Source organism: Lampetra fluviatilis, chromosome 24, assembly GCF_964198595.1.
Source record: "Lampetra fluviatilis chromosome 24, kcLamFluv1.1, whole genome shotgun sequence".
Taxonomy (NCBI): Eukaryota; Metazoa; Chordata; class Hyperoartia; order Petromyzontiformes; family Petromyzontidae; genus Lampetra; species Lampetra fluviatilis.
Window position 1 is genome coordinate 12,761,061 of NC_136298.1, and position 23,154 is coordinate 12,784,214.

General features: G+C 49.7%; 1 protein-coding gene across 1 annotated transcript in view; it reads left to right on the forward strand.

Annotated features, from left to right (window-relative positions):
- Positions 1-796: 796 nt before the first annotated feature.
- The window catches only part of LOC144941182 (mitogen-activated protein kinase kinase kinase 1-like), an 89,912-nt gene continuing 67,554 nt past the window's right edge, over positions 797-23,154 (forward strand). The window contains 1 exon segment of the mRNA XM_078867747.1: positions 797-1,418. Within this exon segment, the coding sequence (XP_078723873.1) occupies positions 901-1,418 (518 nt within the window). The 5' untranslated portion in view covers positions 797-900.

Below are 23,154 nucleotides of genomic sequence, written 5' to 3' on the forward strand. Positions count from 1 at the left end.
AAAAAATATAATATGCTTCCAGCTAAACTTTTTTCCCTTACATCACACGGGTCTATCCCGTACTATATGCTGCCTATTGACATTCCTTCCCTTTATTAATGCTACCCCTATCCCTTCCCTTTGATGCTGCTAATCCTGCATAATGCACGGGCATAATATGACTTTGAAACCCCCCGCCCACCTCCTACGCATTTCACAAGTAGTACTAATCACATACCTGCATTTCCCATAAATATGCTATAATTCCTCTTGATATGCAAATTATTTTGTCAAGGTGTTGACGATGGTGCTGGTGGTGGTGAGGAATCCTCACTACCACCAGCACCATCCTCCCCATCATCAACACCATCACCACCATCATCCTCACTGAGGATGATGGTGGTGATGGTGTTGATGATGGTGGTGATGGTGTTGATGATGGGGAGGATGGTGCTGGTGGTGGTGAGGGTGCTGGTGGTGGTGAGGATGGTGGTGGTGTTGATGTTGGTGTTGATGATGGTGGTGATGGTGTTGATGATGGTGAGGATGGTGCTGGTGGTGGTGTTGATAAGCTCGGTCCACCCCACCACTCGACCACTCTCAACCTCTCGGCGTCCTCCAACCTCCCCCACCCCCCCGGGGTCTCTCCCCGTGCTGTGCGCCACGCGGGGCCCACGAGGGAGGCGCGGCCGTGGGGGAGGAGTCGGAGTCGGGGGAGGAGTCGGGGGCGGAGGGGGGCGGTGACCACTCGCGGCCCCTCCCCCCCCACGCTGCTCCCCCACGCGTCTCGCAGCGAGGCGAGTCCCACTCGCAGGGAGCACAGACGGCTCCCGGGGAGCGCGCGCGGACACGACGCACGCGCAGAGGAGCCGCCGCGTGCCACGGGACGGGGAGCCGCGTGCCACGGGACGGGGAGCCGGGATGGCTTCGGCCTCCCGAAGTGGAGGAGGTGGACGAAGCGAAGGAGGTGGGGGAGACGGAGGAGGCTCCCGCCTCGAGGCGGACACACGCGGGCACGGTTCGGGACAGGGAGCTGGACACGGGCCGCTGGGACAAGGAGGAGGAGGGGGAGCCGGGACACGGGGAGCCGCGCACGGCAGACCCTGCGTGGTGGGGGGAGCAGGAGGAGGAGGAGGCGTCCCCCCCGGGGCGGGCAGCCCGGGCGCGAGTCGCCCTCTCGACGTGATCCGTCGGCAGCTCCGCAAAGTCCACAGCGTGGACCTCGACTCGTCCGTGAGCAAGGTGGAGCCGGGGGAGCGAGGTGGAGCAACGGGCGGACGATGGGACAGCAACAGCGCCAGCAGTAGCAGCATCCTCATCAACAACAACAACAGCAGCAGCAGCATCCTCAACAACAGCAGCAGCAGCAGCGGCGTGACGGGCAACTCCAACAGCAGCATCCTCAACAACAGCAGGACGTCTACGGAGCCGGCTTCCAGGTCACTTGACAGTCACATGGATGAGTGTTGGGCCGCTGGTGGTGAGGGTGGTGGTTTGATCACGGTGGTGGTGTTACTGATAGTGCCGTTTGTGATTGTGATGGTGGTGAGATGTCGTGTTAGTGCTCGTAGTAGCGACACTGGTGATGGTTGTTCTGGTGTTGATAACTCTTGTGTCAGTGTGGACAACTCTCGTGTTAGTGTTGATAACTCTTGTGTAGTGTTGAGAGTTATCTTGAGAGTTCGTGGCAGGGTACGATGTTGGTGAGGATGGTGTTGGTGGCACTGGTGCTGATAGTTATGCTTGTAACAATGGTCCTCGTGAGTGTAGTGATGATTTTGGTGCAGATAGTGATGGTGGTGGTGCTGGTGATATTTGTACTGGTGATGCCAGTAACTTGCGGTGTTGATGCTGGTGGTATTGGTGCTGGTGATATTTGTACGGGTGATGCCAGTAGCTTGCGGTGTTGATGCTGGTGGTGTTGGTGCTGGTGGTATTTGTATGGGTGATGCCAGTAACTTGCGGTGTTGATGGTGGTGGTATTGGTGCTGGTGATATTTGTATGGGTGATGCCAGTAACTTGTGGTGTTGATGCTGGTGGTGTTGGTGCTGGTGATATTTGTATGGGTGATGCCAGTAGCTTGTGGTGTTGATGCTGGTGGTATTGGTGCTGGTGATATTTGTATGGGTGATGCCAGTATCACTGGTGATGCTGACGTTTAGTGTGTGCCTTGGACGAGACGGCGAGCAGGACATTATTTGTCAATGTGGCACAGCGAGGTAGAACTTTAGCCTGCAGGGGAAAGGGGCTTCTGGGATGGAGCCTCACACCTCTGTCGTTCTCCATTGCACACCGCTTGTTGTGTACTGCATAAACAACGCCGTTTGCGCTCTGTGCGGAGCTACTGATCTGCCCAGATAACAGGATTCGAGAATGAGAGGAAAGCGGTTGAGTTTATTGTGCCGTGCTGGCCCGAGGTGGACAATTATCACTTTGCATGATCATGACGATGTTCAGCTCGTGGAGGTCTTCGTCAGCCAGCATTAGATCGACCATGGCTACTGATGATGATCAACATCACCATGACGATATTGTGTTCATGTGACCGTGGTTAGTTATTATGAAAATGTTTTATGAAGCACCACGTCTTGAAGTGCTACCCCAGTTATTGTCACGAAAACATATTTTCATGTCCTAACCTTGTAAGTCTCTGTGTGTGTGCCCTCCAATTGTGTCCTTCATGTGTGCCCCTGTTCAGCTGTACGAGCTCGAGACATGTCTGGCCACTTAAAAATACTTTTAAAAGGCAATGGCGATTGACAATCGTTTTCAAAAGTCCTCCCCCATAGTGAAGAGGTCAAGACAGAGGTGCTGTGTTTTGGCGCCAGTTAATCCCTGTCAGTCAGGTATTGAGGGTTCGTTCATTCCTCCAGATGTGTTGACCAGATAGCGAAATACAGTCCATGCCTGTGTACAATGTATTATGAATTTGAACAAAGGATTAGTGCCCTGAGAGAGAATAAAAACTTGGGAGCGTGTTGTTGTTGTGGACAGTACTTTCCTGGGTGCATTTGCCCGATAACTTCCCGCCCCACATCGTCAGATCTGGTGAGTTGACAAATCAGAAAACTGTAATTCAGATAGAATAATGCAGTTTCTAGGTAAATGTGTATCAGTGTACGTTGCGTTAATGCGCGGTAAATTGTCTCGCGACATTGTTTATGTCGCGGTAAGGTCTTCCAGTAACATCTGTCGGCTGTTTGGTTGGGGTTCATTTGGCGACTTTCTACTTGAAGAAGTTGCCAAAACTGGCTCTTCTGCGTGGATGACTACACAAGGGCACGCGGGGAGAATTGTCTCGGCGCCGGAGAGGCGAGTGGTGCCAGGCCTGATGCCATCGTTTTTCTTGTAATTCACATTTGGTAACGTGCACAGACTTCGTTCACACTCGGTATGTGTGTGAGAGAGAGGATGGTTCAGAGACGTGGGAAACAGCAGACAAGCGAGAAGGTGGCCAGAACCGGTGCCCACACTTGCCCGAGCTCTGGGGTCCTAAGTTTGGATGTTTGACCAGCTCTGTTCCATGATAAACGGGGCCTCAATGGGACAAACCATGGACGCAGTCATCACCGTTTGGCCTTGTGGACAATGAACTTATCAATCTGATGCAACGCAGCAATAGCTGTAAGTTGTAACGGCCGTGTCGTAAAGGACATGCTGGCAGTTGTGTCATGAAATGTGCACACTGTGGTGTAAGCACAAACATTCTGTGAGTGTTCATGAACAGTAAGACAATAATGCAAGCTCACTCACTTTTAAGTGTGCGCAATTACCCATAAATCTCCACAGACATCTGTGGTTAACTTACAGATTGTTCTGTATTAAGGTGGGCACAACATATGGGAGAGTGGTGTGGTTCGGAACACAATCAGCCATCACTGTCTCCACAATGTTGATGGGTACTAGTTAATACATCACATCACGTGCTCAAGCTAGAGTTGACCTGAGAGGGGCCCAGTTCAGGCTCAGGCACACATGGCCTCTGGTAAACTTGGTAAAATCCCGCCGCCTCTAATCCCAGCAGTATAAGTACGGGTACTCCCACTTTCTTCAAGACGCCTGCATAGTGTGGGATAGTCGGCTCAATGATCTGCTAGAGGGGCTCTCTATAGAGCCCTCCCGAGTGGAGGCCCTTTCACCAGCAGGGGAGTGAGCCAGTCAATGCAGGTCTGCACCTTTACGTTTTACGCTGGGTCAAGAAGTGAACATGGGCCTCCAAAATCATAGCACAGTTTTATAACCACTATGCCACCCCTCCCATTTGCAAATGTAAACTCATTCATGCACCAATGCACACACACACACAGTGTCTGCACGTAGACTATCCTGGTTTGAGTGACAAGGTGGATGATGCGGGATTTGCTGAGTGTACGAGCGTTGCCAAACTGCCATCATATAAAACACCACCCATCGATTTGGGGAAAAAAATGAAATGAATCGATGAGGGTACACTGCGAGTGCCAACTTGCGCAGTTGGCAGGTTGAGACTCGACTGCAGCGCCGCCTCCCACCATGCGAGTGTTTTGCTGGCGTGCGTTTCTACACCCTGGGCACTGTTTTCCCAACATTCGCCTCTCCGCCCGCCTGGCCACCTGGATCGCCTAGGGAGCTGTAGTGGCGCCTGCCCCGCCGAGGCTCTGTAATGGTGCTGGTGGGACCCAGCGGGACCTTGCCTCGACAGGGAACCATCCGTTCGCGCTGTGCAAGCGCTCGCATCAAGTGGCCCAACCTCACGTGCTCCCACCGCCCTGACGCTTTCCACGCCTGCCACTCGGCGTTATCGAACCTGAGCCCGAGTGGCGACGCTTGTAAATTCAGCCGTGGGGTAGTGGATCGTTGGTGCGGGGGCAAGTCGACGATTGTGCAAAAAGCGGGGGGACTGCGGGGGCACAGGCACTTGAGCTAAAAACAACTTCGCATTAGCAGACTGGGCGGGGTGGACAGCAGCAGGGAGCGACGGGACCTGGCCATTGTGAACACGCCAGCAGGCTGCCCGGACTTGTCACAGCGCACCTTTGTGAGCCGGTACATCTATTGCGCAGGGCAGTGCTTTGCCTTACGCTGCAGAATATCCAGTGCTGTTCAGAGACACCGTGCTGAGGTTGAGTGGTTTGCATAAATACGGAACCTCGTGCCAAAGACGTCTACAGTATGCGCATTCTTTTGTCATTAATTGGAGCTCTCTAAATACTCATATATGGTCGTCTTCTTCGTCACGGTGGGCCTTGTACAAGTTTTGGCTGCGCGTTCAAGAAAATAATACGCGGACACTGGATATCCCGGTTTGTAAAGGCAAAAGTCCCCGTGGAGAAATGCACCCGTTCCCGGACTCCAGTCACACGCCCTCTCCCCATTCAGCGCTTCGTGTAGCAAATCGACAGATGCATTTCATGTACAGTCCATTGTTCAGTTTGCACACGAGTGGGGAAGAGTGGCTCGTGGCAACGTGGACTGGAGTCTGAGCCCAGGCGTGGATTTTGACAAACAGAACTTGCTCCCGCAGCCACGAAGTTTCCCAGTGTTTCAATTTCATTGCACGATATGCTGTAGCCCCCTTTACAGCAGTGTGGTGCCACTCATTCAGGATTGACATTGCCTCGTGTTTGCGCTGCGATCACGTCCCTACCGAGTGGTGTTCCCTGGTTGTTATCCCAGACTCTCCTTCTAACATTTGCCTCGAGATGCACTGCATGGAAGGTGCGGTATAAATAATTAACACGATGATGATCCGACATTTGTTATTGTTTATAAGCACCACTTTCGCATACAAGCAGAGCCCTTGTTGTCACAGGATCGTGGTATTTCAGTTGCATCCCCTCAAGGAAGAGAGAGCAACTGTGTTCACCATGGCAGGCGTCAGACACTACTGTATACGCATATTTGGCTGCTCGACATTTCCACGTGGTGATGAGCCACTTCGTTGAGCTATCATTTGTGACCAGGTCATTTCTGAAAAAAGTAACTAATAGCCCAGTGGGCTTTACCTGGTAAAATGCAAAGATAAAAAGTGTAGTTGTTTTTTATAGTGATTTGCTTACCTTTCCTATAATTTGCAATCCTATAATTTGCTAACTGGACATCTGCGAAAAAGAGTTTCCTAGCTCATCGGATTTTTTCCAGGATAAATAAACATTCTGATTCTGATATTCAAAGAAATGTTTCTCCACGGCATGTGTGGGTCTGTGACTTGGGCTGAGGCACCAAGGTGCAGTGTGGCGTGCACTGCTTCATTACGCCACGGGATCTGCACACTTCCGCTTTGTCGCAAGAAGCGGCACTGACTTGGCGAGTGCCGAAGTTCACAAGGGCGGCGGTGATGGCCTGCTAAGGCGCTGTCTGTTCAGGAAGCAAAGGAGACATTTCTTGTATCATTAACCATGCAGATTTGCTATAATTTTTTTCTCCAACAAACAAATCAATGATTCTTTTCCATAATATGATGCCAAATGTACACATTTCAAATGTCTTTGCGAACTAAGCAGACATCTTTTAAGTGTTAGATATAATTTCGTTAAAAAGTTTGGGACGATTATTTACCGTGAAATTACAGTGGTGTGGTTTTGTTTAGCAAAAAAGTTTTAAATACGCTTGAATTTATTCATTTGGCCTTGAATGATGGTAATTTCGTTTTTATACTTTAAATAGGTGGACATTCAGTCCAAATGACCACGAACAATGCAGTTCAGGTAGCTCAACAATTTGAATACAAGCCGCTTCAAACTTCACATGTCTAGACACATGGATGGGGCCTCCTGATATTGCGTACGGGGACAGACACTGAGATGGACAAAGGACTCGTGTTCCATATCCACACATCATGACAATATCTTCATCCAAGAAAACCACACCACTGATTCTCCAGGCTTTTTATGAGGATCCTGCATTGGGATCATTGGCCAGTTCCACGAATGAGGGATTGGCCTCCATACAGCCCCGATTAGCACGTGTTGCAACGTACGGTGCGAAATAATACATATATATTGGACTCTACTACCGCGTCTACTGTATGCCAGTTCTGTAAATTATATACGAGTGTTATTTTAATTGCAAGAATAAGGCAGGCTAAGTGAGAGAAGGGCCAAGCACTTCATGGGCAGTATTTTATACAGAGGTCAACATTGGCGATTCAAAATTGCTCAGTGTAAGCAGTAGGTAGCTAAGCTCGGCATTGTGGTCGATGTGGAATTCTCTGCTGTCCAGTCAGCAGCGGCAATGCCTCTCTCCCTCTGTGCGAATGCTATCACGTGAATTGCTCGTGTGGCTGTGTGCGTTGAGGTTACCACTCCAGGATTTCACAAGTGTGGTTCTGTATGTGGCGCGTCAAATTGAGCATCAAAAGGCTTTGGGAATGTTACGAAAGTATGTGTATCGGTCCAACGTTGGGTTTTATTTTAAATTTAACTACATGGGAACATTCGGTGAGCAAAAGTAAAAATAGCTCGGAGGCCGTTGGACCCAATGCTGCGAACAAGACGGTTCATGTTTAGCAAATGTAATTGTAAGCCGCCTAGTTGCTCTGCTGCATTTATTTTCTTTTCAGGGCACATGCTCATGTGAGCCCTCATTTTAAAGCAAGCTTCACGAGTGGTTCTAACTCAGTGTCGACAAAACGGCGAACAGAGACACACGGGCAGCCACTGCGAGCTCCCTGAGGACAGAGGGCCGTGGCAAGTCTGTGCATCGTCTTGTACGGAGTTGCTCCGCTTGGAATGAAACGGTTCCTGCGTTGTAGGCAACATCCACAGCATACCACGGGAGCAGCAGATGTTCAATAGAGGTGCACGCAGGTTTAAGCAGCTTCTTGTTGAAACCCTCCATCGTTTTGTGCCAATTGCATGCTACAATGTGCATTGTTAAGCTTTAGGCCTACCGTGTAAAGAAAACAAAACTGCGGATACAATACATGTTGTAACCAGCCGTAAGGTTGGGGTGCGCACGTTGTCGTCGTCGTTATATCGGAGCGGCGTTGCACGTTGCTGCACCCCGGTGTGCGGACACATCGACGCACATGAAAGAGAGCGGCGGCGACTCGACGCTTAGGACACAGAATCTGGTGGTGCCCGAGCCATTGATTGTGCACGGCGGTTTGTGATGGATTTGGATGTTGCTGTTCGTCCGTGCAAGAAGAGCTCCTTTTGTGAGCGCCAAAATAATTGCTCCGTTTAGAAGGGGAGAGAGTTGCGCCCCTTGCAGCAATGGGCGGGGGGAGAGGGCCCCCGGGCATTGTGTAAGGTGTGGGGGTTGGGCAGCAGGCGGATGGGAACAAGGCCTAGGTAGGAGACCACCAGGGAAGTGCTCAGGGTTTTTTTCTCTCACCCATCAAACACACCATCCCCTCTGTGGTCCCGCGGGGACGGTTGCCACCTGTCCCGGTTTGACGCGGGCGGTTCTGGGATTGGCACGGATCTGCCTTCGGGTGCCAGGGATGGATTCGTGCCGAGATTTGTTTCACCGACTTGTGTTTAACTTTATTGATTTGTACGGCACAGTTTGGATGGACTGAGAATTATGTCTGGGTTTGCTCTGCAGTGGAGAAGGTGGAAACCACAGCGTGGGGGACCTGCTACACTAACTATGGTGATGGATTGAGACTACGCACTATCTTGCTACCCACGTCTGCATTCGCAGAAAACAATATATATATGTTTTTACGTGGTCTTAAAAATAAATGCCATCCTCGGCTGCATTTTCTCGCTTAAAGCTAAACTTCACATTTCCAGACTCGACTGGCAGGCGAGCAGCCTCGTAATGTGTTGACATCATCCTGGCTTAAGACAACACAACCAATCTGCATTGTGTACAAACTCATTAAGTGCTATTGTGGAGCCATATGGGTAATAAACAAATACACATACAGTACGTCCATTCGTCTCTCTGCATATTTGTTTGCATTGCACAAGTCCCGGGTCGTCACTGAGAGCGGCTCTTGCTAATTGTGTCTTGTTCCCGAGCAGTATTTGTTTAACAAGAACTTGTTCTGCTGATGAGACCCACAATTGTTGAAACTGGTCCAGCGCATGCCTGTTTAAACAAATGCTGCTTCATAGCAAATGCAGAAGGCCACTCGGCAAAAAATACATCTCGTTTTTAGGGAGAGTCGAACGGAAGTATATTTATGTAAACCAATAAACGGTTTTGGGGATTGCATTTCAACAGGATCTACAGATTAGAGTTACTGCTCCTTGCTGTGATTGCAGCCCGATGCCTTTCCTCTTGCAGCCGTGTATTGAACACCGTAACGCAAATGCGTGTCTGTCTCGTACCAGGGAAACAAGTTTCCGGCTGCAAATGCGGACTTTATTGTGTCCACGGGTTTCGAGGCCTTAAGCAGCAGGCGTAGGCCCCAAGTCGCCGTGCCTCCCCGACCTTCGTTACCTTCCCAAAATCCCACCCATTTAGATCCGAGGCTTATCCGAAATAACAAGCTTTGGATGACCAACAAATTGCTCTACTCTTTTGACAGCACGCCACGGATGAATGCCTTTCACCGTTGGCCAACTTTATTCAGTGTAATTGCTTCAGGAAATGTCTGATTGGATGTGATTTAAAATACCGTGCGTATGGCACTTGAATTTTTTTTAAACGGACTTTGCAGTCTGAATTTGTAGTTTCGCGCTGGTTGGAGGTTTCGAGTGGACCAGACGACGGGGGCTGTCTTTCTCCTCGCTGCTTCCACTCTCACGAGTCCTTTCCCACAGTTGCTTTTTCCTAAAGTTCCACAACAGGCTGCAGAGGTTTTATGGCCAAGGCTTTGATCTTATCATCAGCTTACAGAGGAGGCAAGGTCATAATCATGCCAGCTCAATAGAGCTTTGGGTTTTATTTTAATGTACAGTATAGCCTTGAAGTGCGTGTATAAACGTGACAGAACAGCGTTGTCCAGAAGCGGACTTACGCCTGCTGACAGAACAGGTACTAAATAATGGGTGCTGTTTTCAAGCGAGGCGTGTCCATGTAAACAGTTTCACTGCCACGTATAGTTCACACGAACGAACGAACAGGTTTATTATTAGCGTGGTGCTCTTCCAAGGCGGTGGCAGAGTTGACCAGTTGACGCCAGTGGCGTGAGGAAGCGATTGCGGGCCTGCACTTTGAACTCTGTTCGCTCATTGCGGCAATCCCCGCCGTGACGGCAGCAAGTCGACAACAGCAACAATGTCAATGTGTATAGCATCGACATGCAATGGCATCCCCGACATTCGGGTAGAAGAGGGGTGAGGGGTCAGGAGAGAGAGAGAGAGCGAGCAGGCCGGGACCCAGCACCAACTGGACTAAACTAGTTTGTATATGTTTACCAGGTAAGGCCCACTCAGCTGTATCGCTCTTCTTCAGGCGCGACCTGGCCACAAGTGATAGCCCACTGAAGTGTCTTATCGCGTGGAAATGTATGGCAGCCAACAACTCTACATGTGGAGGGAAAAACCGGAGGACCCGGAGAAAAATCCACGCCACCATGGGGATAGAGACATGCAAACTCCAAATATACAGCAGGCGTTAGGGTCGGGATCGAATCCACGAGCTCCTGAATACCAAGCGAGGTAGTTCACATCTCGCCACCGTAGCGTCCAACAACAGCGCAGCACCAATGAATCCTGAGGTATCTAAGGGGTGGACATTAAGAGGCGAAGATCCTCCTCCGTATAGCCATGCAGAATGTTGTGGGCAAGTGCTGTTAGCGAGCACCTGCTGAGGCCTATACGGCGCACGAGAGGATACTGAGGCCAGAACTACGCCCAGCCACCTTTGTCTCCCCATTGCTGATGTATATACACCATACCGGATACTCAATTAAGGCTGAGTTGACATAGGGAAGGCCTAGGATAGGTTCTGATTCGACTGACCACCGACATTAGTATTGAGCGGGAATCAAACTCGGGTGCCCGAACCCCTGCCCCGCCGCTTCTCCCTCCGTGTAGTAACACTGCCTGTTCACACACCCGCCTGCACACCTGTCCAGCCGCACGCCTGTGCGTGCGCGTGCGCGGTGCCTCTCGTGCACCCACACACACGTGCGCACATTCTGCAGGCACAGGTGTGCGCGTGGCCGAAGACAAAGGTTTACTCTTTTGTAAACATTCACGGCGTGCGGCTCTGGCTGCTTTTGTGTCGTACGAGACTCATTCCTTCGGCTGGCGCGCTGCGTGGAACGCGCGACGCCCTACGAAAGGGCGCTAACAAGTGCCATCAATTCACGCGTAGCTGAAAACGTACACAATACGAGCATGCAGCGGTGGGGAGCGCTGTTAGAATGGTTAGTGTGCTGCGTTGCGAACCCGCAGGCCAAATTTTATTCTCGGCCACGGCTAATATCAGTGGTGAGCGATATTAAAATCGGTTCTCCTCTCCCCATCCCTTGCCAAGATTCAATTCCTGGTTATTTTCATGACAATTCATTGAATCGCCAGAATAACAAAAATGGGTAAACCCGTCGTAAGAGTCCTTTTAAACTGTTTAGCATTCCACATTTATAGATATCACCGGTTTGATTTTCCCCTTACAGATACATTTTTAGATATACTTCGATTTTGTTGGAATAAAATTTTCAAATTAGGTTTCTTATGACCCGAATGTTTTCATTTTATATGCTCGAGAACCCTCGATGGAGGCATCTGCTACGAAAACACGCCGGTGTGCCTCAAGCATTACATGCATTACCTTGCAGAGCAAGTCTCTCTCTCTGTGGGTAAAATCATTCTCCTGTGCTGAGCAAACCTGTTGCTGCTGACACGTCTCTACTGTCGCGTTGGATGCCGCTGGGATTGGATTAGCCCACGTGGGTGGGGACCGCGATTCGAGTGCTCGGCTCCCAAGGGGAAGAAGACTGCGGAGTTAAAATCCCGGCCGTCAAATTGTCTCTGATTGAAATGTCTTTTCGAGTGGCCAAACATTGAGAAGTATTCGCTCCATGGGAAGTCAACAGCGGTCATCAAATGGAGACAATGACCCCGTCCATGGGAATGTGGAGTTTCCACCACCGATTTGGAGCCACCAACCAACAGGGGCACCACCCTCGTGTTTGTTTGGAGTCACTTCGACTGACATTTTATTTCACATTTCAGTAGAACTGAGGGGGTCCACGATCCCCTTTTCTGTAACTATTATTATCCGCAGGATCAGAATTGTCTGCGAAAATTAAAAAGTTCCGCTCTCCGATCGTTCCCATCATCCGCAATGATCAGCAATTTTTCTCAGTCGAGTGAATTAACAGATTACTTTGCGAATAGTAGGATTCCTCAATGTGCGTCGCCCACATCACCACCGATTAGGGATGTTTTGTACCGTAATTAACTCTAAATTTAATCACAATTGTTAATTTGATGAAATTCAAAACGATGCCACATCCTGCTGTATGTACAGTGTACACTGGGCAGTACGCTAATGAGAGTGCCTGTGGGCCAACCCAAAGAAAACCTGTTTACTCCGATTCATATTTATATCAGAAATCCACTCCTTCTGGCCGCAGGCCACCCTCGTCTTCGCGTCGTGAGTTATGCCTGTCATCTGGCCCCACACCTGCCTGAAGACTTTTCACATGCCATTAAGAGGACACACACACAGATTAATGAAACTCGTAACAAGTTGCTACATGGCCCACAGTGAAATCTGCACGAGCCGCGGGGGCTGTGCACATTTGAGCACCGACAGCCACGGAAAAAAAAACCACACCGGGTTTTTTCCCCCTCCCCAACATTGCGCCAAAGCACCGCAGACGTGTTTACCTTTTACGTGCGACACACACGCGGGCGTGTTTGTTGTGCGGTGCGACACGCGCGCACAGACCACATATTTGTGCGTGCCCCTTCTGAGAATTGAGCAGTCCCCACGGCGTCTCATGTTGGTCGGTCTTGAGCCACTCGTGGGACGTTCCGTGCGATGGAAACGGCCTCTCCGCAGGACCGCCCCTGTTGACTTTCCACCAAGCGGCGCCCAATTACTCCCGGAGCCGGAGGGGATGGTGGCGGGGTGGGACGTTCTTCGAAGCCTGCGTGCCGAGCTGCTGCTGCTGTTGTGGGGACGACGCTTCCTGCCAGTCCAGGGTGTGCGAGAGACGCCCGGCTCAGGGGGGCTAAACGTCGTCCGTTGTGAGCGCCTCTGTGGATCCGTGCGTTACTGCTCAAAGGAGATCGTACTCCTGTACAGAAGGCTTTGCGCGATTGTTTACGTGAATAAAGTTACACGTGCAGTGAAAACCAACAAGCTCGGCAGGCGTTGGAACGGTTGGCCCCCTCGCGGTGTGATGAATTGTCACGATTTGGTGGCTGCGTTTTGATAGAAGATTCTCGTCGTAGAAATAAGCGACGCGTACAAAACAAACACGATGAATGTTCATCGCGAGCTTTGGGATCGATATTAATCGACGACTTGGTGCATTTCCACATGCCCACAGATTGGTGATGCTCTTCTCAAGTTAATGTCACGCAGAGGTGACGAACTGTGATGGATTAATCTGATCACACAAATGTATAACTTCTCTGATGATGATGATGAACACGAGTCTCATTAAAATGGCTGCTGCAGCCATCCACTGTGCCACTGCAGCAGCTGACAGCACAAGTTGAAAATCTTCCCCAAAAGTTGTTTACCACCACCATCATGATTCACCATACGGAAGGAGCTCGAAAAATAACATGAAGGATATCACAATAGTGAAATATAATCCTACGTTTATTTTCTTAAACTCTTTAGAAACAGTTTTCTGCTACACCCAGCTGCAACTTTGTTTATTGTATTTATTTTTCTTCCTTTCTCTCTTTGTAACAATTTTTTCCTTCTTCTGCTATCTACAGTCTCCTTTTCATATCGTGCAGGGCTGTAGGGAGGCCGCCTGTCTCTTTTACAAGAGTCTTTGTTTGGCGAAGCGGAGTCGTGGCCGCTCTCCCGGCTGCGGAGGAAGCCTGTTGCCCCTCGGGGAGCAGATTAGAGTCACGTTTTCATGACGCGGGGGAAGTGGCGAGTTCCTGCTCTGGGCTCCGGCGGGGCCCGGTCCATCCATCCCCTGGTTTTCGTCGGCGGCGCTGGCACGCGTGGACATTCACGGAGGCGTCACCTACAGTTTGACAGCGCTCGGCTTATTATTTCAGCCACCACCTGCCGCGTTTGCCAGATTTATTTGGTAAACATTCTCCCGCGGGAGTATTATTGTATTTATATTATTGTACGAGTGACCCATGGCAAACTTTGTGCCACGCTCTCCGTGAGCTTTAGCGTCACGCTTCACGGGATATTAATTACCTCGTCCGGTGATGATGATCGTATGTTTTTTTATGCTCAGGGCAAGATGTAAGCATTTTGAGACTTTACGATGACCCTGCCCCTGTAGGTGAAGCCAGTCGACCTATGAATCTGTCGGTGGAGATTTTTTTTTAGTTTTTGGGTTTTTTGTTTTAAACACACTCAATTAAATCTCGACCAAAGTTCAGCTTTCTGGCTTTTCTGGAACTTCATTCGAATTTACACGAATCGTTCGGTCACAATCGCCTGGACTTTTAGATGACTGCGGTATACGTAGGAGTGTGGTGGATGTGAGGAGCCGATAGTTGAATGCCCTTGAACTGGCTGCTTCAAGGGCATTGGACCGACGTCTTGCGATTGAAGTTGCCTGTGGCTCAGTGCCCTCTAGTTGGCTCCTCATAAAACTTCATGAACAGCAGCTAGAACACACACAAGGCAGGGCATCTGGTACATGGGTGGAATCAAGCAACATGTTCACGTGCTAAGCAACTGAATAGAGGGAAATTCGTTATTTTTTTACTATTTATGGACAGTTTTTAAAACTTTATATTTGAGTTTGCCAGTACTGTCCCACAATTGCCTTCTCTTGTAAATAAGGCTGACATCAGAGATTGTAGCGTGTGATTTTTAGAATACTGGGAACACTTTGGTAAACAGTTTACTCCATGTAAATCACTCCAGTTTAGCCCAACTGACTTTTGGCTTTTTGGCCATCCAAGACATGATATGAACTGCTCCATATACCGGGGCATCTAAAGCCAAAGGGGCTATCCATGTAAACAGATGAAAGGATATCACAGGGCAATATAGGATTCAAACACAAGTGGAGGAGGGAATTTAGAAACGGGAATGAAATGGATGTTAAACGCATCCACCGTATGTTGTTTTCAACAATATTTAATTCATGAATATGCTCTTGAAAGCTCTGTCCTCCTACGTCATCCTCTGTGTCTTCTCAGATGTTCAATAGTCGTGGAGTAGAGAGTCCACCGAGTTCACGTGGCCCCTTGGTTTGCAGAGGAAGGCTTCGGTTTGGTGAGCGGTGGCTGTGCAAGGGACGTGGGCTAGTGGCTGCTGCCTGGCAGTGGAGCCGGGCGTGCTGCTGCTGTGCCGCTGCTGGCAGCAGACGCAACACCAGCGGGCCTTTAATCTGTGGGTGGGGGTGGCGACCCAAGAATAACCTTCGCATTTGGGAAAGACTTTAATTAAGTAAATTGCAGCTTTTGCCGCTTTCAGGGGATGCACACGATGTGTCAAAACAACGGCTGTTAGCGTGAATGTGTTTAGGCCGTCCTGTATTACAGGACGCTGCTGGGTGGGTGTTTTTCTTAAATTAAGTTATAAGGAGGGAGGGTGAAGATGTTTGTGCTGTGTTCGCTCGGCCCATTACTGCGCGTTTGAGCGCAGCCTGCGTGCAACGCCACCGTTGCCGCGTCTGGTACCAGCAGCAGCCACAAGCCAGCGGCCAGTAGCCAGTTGCCACGAGCCAGCCAACAGCCACAAAGCCCGCGTCCCCCGGCACAGCCACCGCTCACTAAAGCCACATCAGAACGCCTTCCTCTGCAAGCAAGGGGCCACGTGAACTCAGTCTCCCAGACGAGGTTGTTCATCCACACTGTGGCCCACCACCACCACTCCTATCCTCTCTCACCCCCCCCCCCAAAAAAAAATTCTAACTGCCTATCTCGATTCAAGAACGGGTTTAAATCTCATCTAATACAACTCTGTTCGTGTTGTTTCTTGCTGACCACTCGACGATATGGACCTTTGGGCCCTGTGCTTTGTGACCGTGATTTTATAAATGACAGTGGTACCAACGAGTCGCAAGCCACTTGGCAGTGTGTGCCGGTATCCAGTTATTCATTTCTACGTTTTGCCCGTGAGCAGATGAGGCGTCTTTTGAAACACAATGAGGGGTTTGTTTCGCAAGAATGACCTGGTTATAGTATGCATCGGAATTTTATTTTGGGCCAAGCAATCATCTACAGGTTGTAAAAAGTGGATAAAAAGTTCACGATGTAACACGACTCCTTTGACATTTCACTGATTAGGGGACATTATTCGTTTCACACATTGCACCGCGCTATTATACGCTTTCCCAGATCAAGTGCATGGAACGTGTACGCAGGGAAACTAAATGTCTGCCGTGCAATGCGACGCGTGGATTTGTATCTACGCGTTAGGCATGCACATTATACGGTTATCTTACATTTCCGCAAATGGAGGGAACAAAAGTCGACAAATGAGTTGGCAAAAATGATAAACAACACAAACAAGATGGTGAAAACGAGGGAAATATGTATTCCTGATTAGCATTGGGTGTGACATGGTGAAGGTGAGTTGTCAAGTCCTGACAGAAGGTCGGCACTGGAACCCTGATGCGTCGAGGCATCACGTCGCTTCTACTCTATAATACTGTAATGGCCGGCGTAATGCCCTAATGGCTCGTCGCCTGTAATAGCCGGCGCGGTGCACTGAGTGCGACGAGAGCCACATCATTGCTGTTGTGCTCATCGCAGGCTGCACAGACAGACCCCGGGGCAGGAGAGGAATGTGGTGGATGCAGGGAATGTTTATATCCCTGAGCATGGCTCGTGTTGGACCCAGGTCGGTGGCATCGTAGCAAAGTGCTGGACTCATCACCGCCACCACCGCCACCACCGCCCCACCGCTCCCACACAGCACAGTTGGCCCCTTTAACCTGCCTCTGAGTACTTTGCTCAGCCTATTGTCATGTCTTGTGTATTTGCTGCATTAAGACGAGACAATAGGAGACAGACTTGTTTTACTAATAGGGCTAAAGGTTACGTGTAACTTACCTTGGTAAAGTCACTGCAAATGATTATAGAACGGAGAGGTAAAATATAAGTGGGGACCTTTTGCAAACTGCTTGTTTGGAGCCAAACGAAACTCCTACAAAGGCGATTTAATACGACGCGTGACCTCGTAAACAAGCGGCCTGCATCTAAATGGGGCCGGCCTCTACGAAGAGATACGATTACTGTCACGGCCTCCGTGTAAACCTCCTGTTGTCTACCCGGCGAGCGTGTATTGTTCAACAAGCTCAGAGGCAGCCGTAAAGATCTCGGTTAAACATTACCGTCAATAACCCGGGGGACATCGTTTTAGGCAAAAGTTAGGCCCGCGACAAATGTTGTCGGATCTCAAAAGTCAAGCGGGCTTGAGTCTGGTGAGAGCTTGAGTCGTCTGGTGGGAGCTTGCATGGGGGTTATAATCTGGGAGTACAAGGAGGTGGCCTCAAGAATGCTCGCACAGCGATGGATTATTGGATACGTCTGTGTGGAGATTTGAGTGTTATTCCCAGCTTTGTGTGGGTTTTCTACACGGGGTACTCTGATTTCCTCCCACGTGCCAAAACGTATAAATGGAATTGTCCAAACATCCCGGTGCTCCGTGAGGCTTTCCTGACTAAATAAAGGGCATCGTTATATTTTAAGATTGTGTGCATGGTCACCTCGTGAAACATTTACAAGTTGTTATTTCTCCCAATAATCGTCGTTATCAGACGCTCTCAGTCCGCCATTGGAATGCAGTGTTCCTATTGTGGATTTATGTTGGGTCACGGTGATCATCATCATCACCATCAGCCGTGATCAATCCACTGCTGGGTGAAGGGCTCCCTAAGCCGTCACCATCTCTCGTGCTTCTGCGATGTAGCAATCCGCGTGGCACCTGCACGCGAGCCGGTGTGCGACGGTGTGAACCTGCGAACTCGTTCGTGCAAAACGAGACGAGCCTCGTCTCGCGAGCTTCCGCCTGGTCAAACAAAACAAACAAAACAAACGTGAAACCGGACATGGAGAGAGACGCGTCGTTCCCGCACACCTGGGCGTTTCGTTCGTGGCACCGCGAAACCTTCACCTTGCCCGTGACACCGTGCGCCACACGGATGTGTGTGTCGCTGTGATGGACAACGGGAAGAAATCATGGATTGGCTGGGCCCTCGGGCTTACAGGATTTTCAGATTAGATGGCTGAGGATAAGGGGACTTCCAGTGGATTTCTTTTTCTTCTGCTGTTGTTGTTGTTCCCAGACCAGCTGTGGTGTGCATGGCCTCTCTGTACAGCCATGTCGAACTTTCGTAAACACGTGCAGACTCTGAATGCGGGAGATGTTCCTATAAATTTATTTGTGTCCGGTGTGGGTGTTAGCGGTCGTGCCGCACGCCGTTTGGCACGATGACCCTGGCGTTTCTCTCCACTTGCTGGGTGGGAGCTTCTCTTTTCCCGCATAAGCTCCTCGGCACGTGGAACGAAACGTCTGACAGTGCCGAACAACACGATGACCATCCCAAACGCACTTCATCGGATAGCAATCGTTGATGTGTTCGTCAGCCCCAGAAGGAATGCTTCAATGTCAACCCTCCTGCATGTTGGCATTTTTCTTTTGCAGGCTGCATTTTTCACGGTTCCTATCTTTCGACGCGATGCAAGATTCCTCTCGTGCGATGGGCAACCGCTCTTATTATTGGCTGCTCGTGGTCGCAGACTGTTGGTGGAATCCGCTCGTCTGTTGCTGTAAGGAGCCGCTTCCTGTTGTGCCTGTGGCCTCTCTCTCTCGTCCGCTACGCAAATGTGTTTTGCATCTCGCTCCATGTGCTGCCCCGCCATGCGGCAGGAGGCATCTCGCCCATCCTTCTTGCTGTCAGTGCCCTTGGACGGAGCACGGAATACCTTGACGCAGTAGAACTCTTCTTGTCCGCGGTGAAGAGGATGTATGCATGTTGAACTTTATTCGCACCGTACGTAGCCAACCGTGCTCATCGTAGGTACGATTGATGGGTGGGGGCGGGGAAAATATTACGTCGCCTATAATCCAAGAATTTATCTGCGATAGTACTCCACTTACCAATGATCACATTTGCAGATAATTGAGGACGATAGGAACAATAACGACGTGTATTATAATAATAGTTGTCCTGGGTCCTTTATCTCCCACAGTTAAGAGGAGTCGCGGTTAAGAGGAGTTATGACGTATTAAACTATTTTTTTACTGTGGTTCACGTGCATTTCATGCGTTTATTTCCAATGTCTTTTTGTTTAATGTCCGTCGTAATTGTAATAGTTTTGAACACTCTCGTCAGTTGCCGCGTCTCTTCAATAACGACAGAGCGCCGCCTCGCGCGGCACGCGAGCGACGAGCCCGGCGTAACAGCGGCGTGCGTTCATTGGCTGGGATGCCACGTGACCCCCTGCCCTGCAAGCCTGTAAGGCTTGGGGTCACAATCAGCTCCACGTGTGAACTCCACATGACGGCAGCGGCGGCGCGTATCTGCGAAGGAGCCAGCAAGCGGCAAGTGCGACGCGGCCGTGAAGCCGTGCTCGTCGCAGCGGCAAGCCGGACACGGACAGGCCGACAAAGTCAGAGTTGCCCAATCCAGTGCCACGAGTCCCCTTCAGGATGAGAAGAGCTGTTGATGGCCACGTGTGCACGATTAACGACTTCAACATTCTGAAGCCTGGTATCAGTCCACTTTTGCAGATCTGTGCGAGGTTGATTTGCCTAAGAGCAGCATCACGGGATGTGCCTGGCTTTGTCAGATACATTTCTGAGATTTATTTCTGTCCGTCCGGCTTCCAATCAAGGGGTAGATCTGGGGTTAGATGAAAATATTGCTGCTATTTTGGCCCCGGAGATAAAACGTGCAAAAACACTCTTGGCTCTTCAAACATTGTGTTCTGTTGCTACGCTCTGATCGATATGGGCCATGTGACAGCCGAACGTAAATCGCTGTGTTTGTTTTTGCCCAGGGTCGGGCCATAAGTCTCAACTGCCATTCTTGGGCAATGGTGTGAAACAGGTTTTAAATTCATTTTTTTCGTCAACACAGTGGCTGTGTCTCTGCCGACTGTGTTCATGAATTTCTAAATGCACGTTCCTAAGTCAGTAAAAAAATAATATGTTACTAAGGTACAGGATATATGTAAAAAAGGCGGTGGTTTCTTCTAACACCGACTCATAAAAACCCACTCGTAAACACTGGATTCACGCTCCCACGCCTTCAGTGGCCGAGCAGTTGAGGAATCGATAAAGCCGCTCGTTTGAGATGCTTGGGTAGGATGCTGCGACCGAGCAGTGTGCTGAGGATGCATTCGAAGTTGCATCATCTTTGGCCTACACCGGAGTCACTGTTTATCCAGCAGCGGCTGTGACTTGCTTATAGATTTATTTAAAACAAGAAAAATGGCCACATAATAAAGAACAAAATCTGGAACAAACCAAGGGCTGGAGCACACTACTGGGTCGGTGTCTGCGATTGCACTGTGTAGCTCCCTGTACCCACATGTGGAATGAAACGTCGGACGTAGTGTCAAACGACATGCATTACACCACGAAAAAGACATCGGAGAGCTTTAAAAGATCAGAATCAGAATATTTATTTACCCTGCAGGAGGAATCCGATGAGCTATAAAGCTCTTTTTCACAGGTGTCCAGTCGGGGCGGGTGACAACGTTACCACAACAAACAGTACAACAACAGGATATGAGTGCAAAGTACTAGAAAGGTAAACAAATCACCCAAACAAAAACAACACTAAACCATCTCCATCCTACCAGACAAAACCCCACTGAGGTTGCATCGCTTGTGCTCAACAGAGCCGGGAGGGTGATCCTAACAGCACTGCCACATCAAACCTCCAACCGCAGCACGCTGCCCCGTATTTAATGGAGCTATAAAACATCTGTGTGGGCTGGCTTCGGGCTGTTTATTTGCACGTTGTCCACCAGACATCTGGGCTATAATATAAACCCATTCTGGTGTAAACACGAGGGCAAGGCCAGGTCAAAAGATAACCTCTCTATCGTGAGAAACTACACACAGCCGGCAATATTTCCCAAAGTGCATTAAATTCGGATAGTCAAATATTTGCATATACATGCGGCAGGATGGAAAAAAGCACGGCACGAAGATAACCCTTTGTGATCTCCAAAATGAACCGGTGTTGTGAAAGGAATGCCAGAACGCATTTTCATCGGCTCGATTTCTTTTTAGACGCCAATGGGTAACGTTCCCACGGGAAGCTGGGAGCTCATGGCCAGCCTGAACAGGCCCACGCACGCACGCACCCACGGACGTCGCACACATCGCTAGTCGCTCGAGTTTTTTTAATTGCTGAGATTTCTAAGCTCTGCAAAAACGCACGCACACCGTGCTCTTCGGATTATGGTGCACTTTTTTCAACCGTGATTTAAAGCAAACGTTTGGGGTGCGTCCTTGAAACCGGTACGTGTGTGTGGCCAGAGTTATATGATTGCATTTACACTGGGTACACGTTTTGGGGTGTATCTGATAATATACTAATTCGGTATTTCATCCAAATGAATCACGAGCATTGCACACACTGTCCAGCAGGGTGGGACATTATTGTCTCAAAGAGAAATTAATAAGGGCACTGAAACGTTCTGGTTTCATGATGTCAGGCATACATTTCAGACAGATTAAAGATGTGGATAATCATTAGTATAATCATGAAGTGGCTTTCTTACTCGGGCATAGCATGTCAAACAGAGATATATTTTACACATTTCTTGTTAAGTGCTGATAAAAAACCACGGTGAGGGGCGGATTCGGGCGAACTGACTTCCTCATCTGGGATTGTGATCGTGGATTCATGGTCCCGAACAGGACACGGTATTACCTAAGTTAGAAAAACTTTTGTCTTACCGATGTGTATATATATACTACCGAATAATACTAATAGATATTGCCTATGAGAGTTAAGTATTTGATAACTCCCTCATTTCGAACGGTTATCACGTAACGTAGTGTTTACTGTCCACGTAGAGAAACGGGAACCACGAAGGTGATGCCACCTTTGGTGGTTCCGACGAGTGAGACGTCTGCTTTGGGCTCATGGACTCGGTTTCACGTACCTGTCAAACGTTTGAACTTTTTCCACGAATAAGCCATACTTCCAAACACTCATTAACCCCAACAGTGATGCCCCACGTGTAATTATATTGCAATGATTATTAAGTTTTGCCTACGAGGTTGCTCAATCCGTGGAATTGACTGACTGCAACATGGAATAATACTATGGTTGGCGCTTGACTCAATGATGGTTTTCACTGTTACAACAAACGAAAGCATCTATTTGCATCGAACCGCGTGTGATGCTGTGCCAAACGTCACCGTCATCACTGACAGTATCCGTACAATGATACGAATATCCACTTTGTCTGCAGCCTCCTCGCTTATGTGTGTGTGTGGGGTTGGCTACCCACCCCCCTCGTGTGCCGTGCCGGCCTTCATAGGTTCTCGCTAACAGCACTTGCCCCAACAGCCTGTTAAGGCTATACGGGGGATCTTTGTCTTTGTTTGTTAGAAGGCAGTGTAGAATGTTACGACAATGAGAGAGAATGCTGCTTGGCAAACGTTGTCCCAGGCGCTGAGTGCGAGCGTCCGTCTCTTCTCCCCAAACACGACGCTCTCCCGTCTGCTCCGCTCTCCCGTCTGCTCCGCTCTCCCAGGAGCGTCGTGGCGATATTCAGCGCGACTCCACGTTGAGGGGCGAGAGCTCGGGGCTCTCCCATCGGTTACGCAAACGATGACTCCACCGATTGTCGGTGCCACGACTCGATCGATGGCGTAACACGAATGTAGTCGGGGGGGAGGAGGGCGGGAAAAGTTTCACCTCTGTTCCCACGTGTCGCTGGACGGGAGGTGATGGTGGTGTCACCCGCATCATCATCAGCTCTTGTAACGCTGGGCGTGGCTTGTAGGGGGTTTCCTGCATGTGGAATGGGGTCGTTTTTAAAGGGGCCCTAGTAATCAATCACAAGGAGGTAGTCGATCCCGATCTGTAATGGATCACAACCTGTAGTGGGATTATAGACCTTGATTGACGAACGGTCCCTGTTCTCTGGTCTGGTCTGTGTGCAAGGATGGTTGTGTGGAGATAGGGACTATAGACTGGCTGA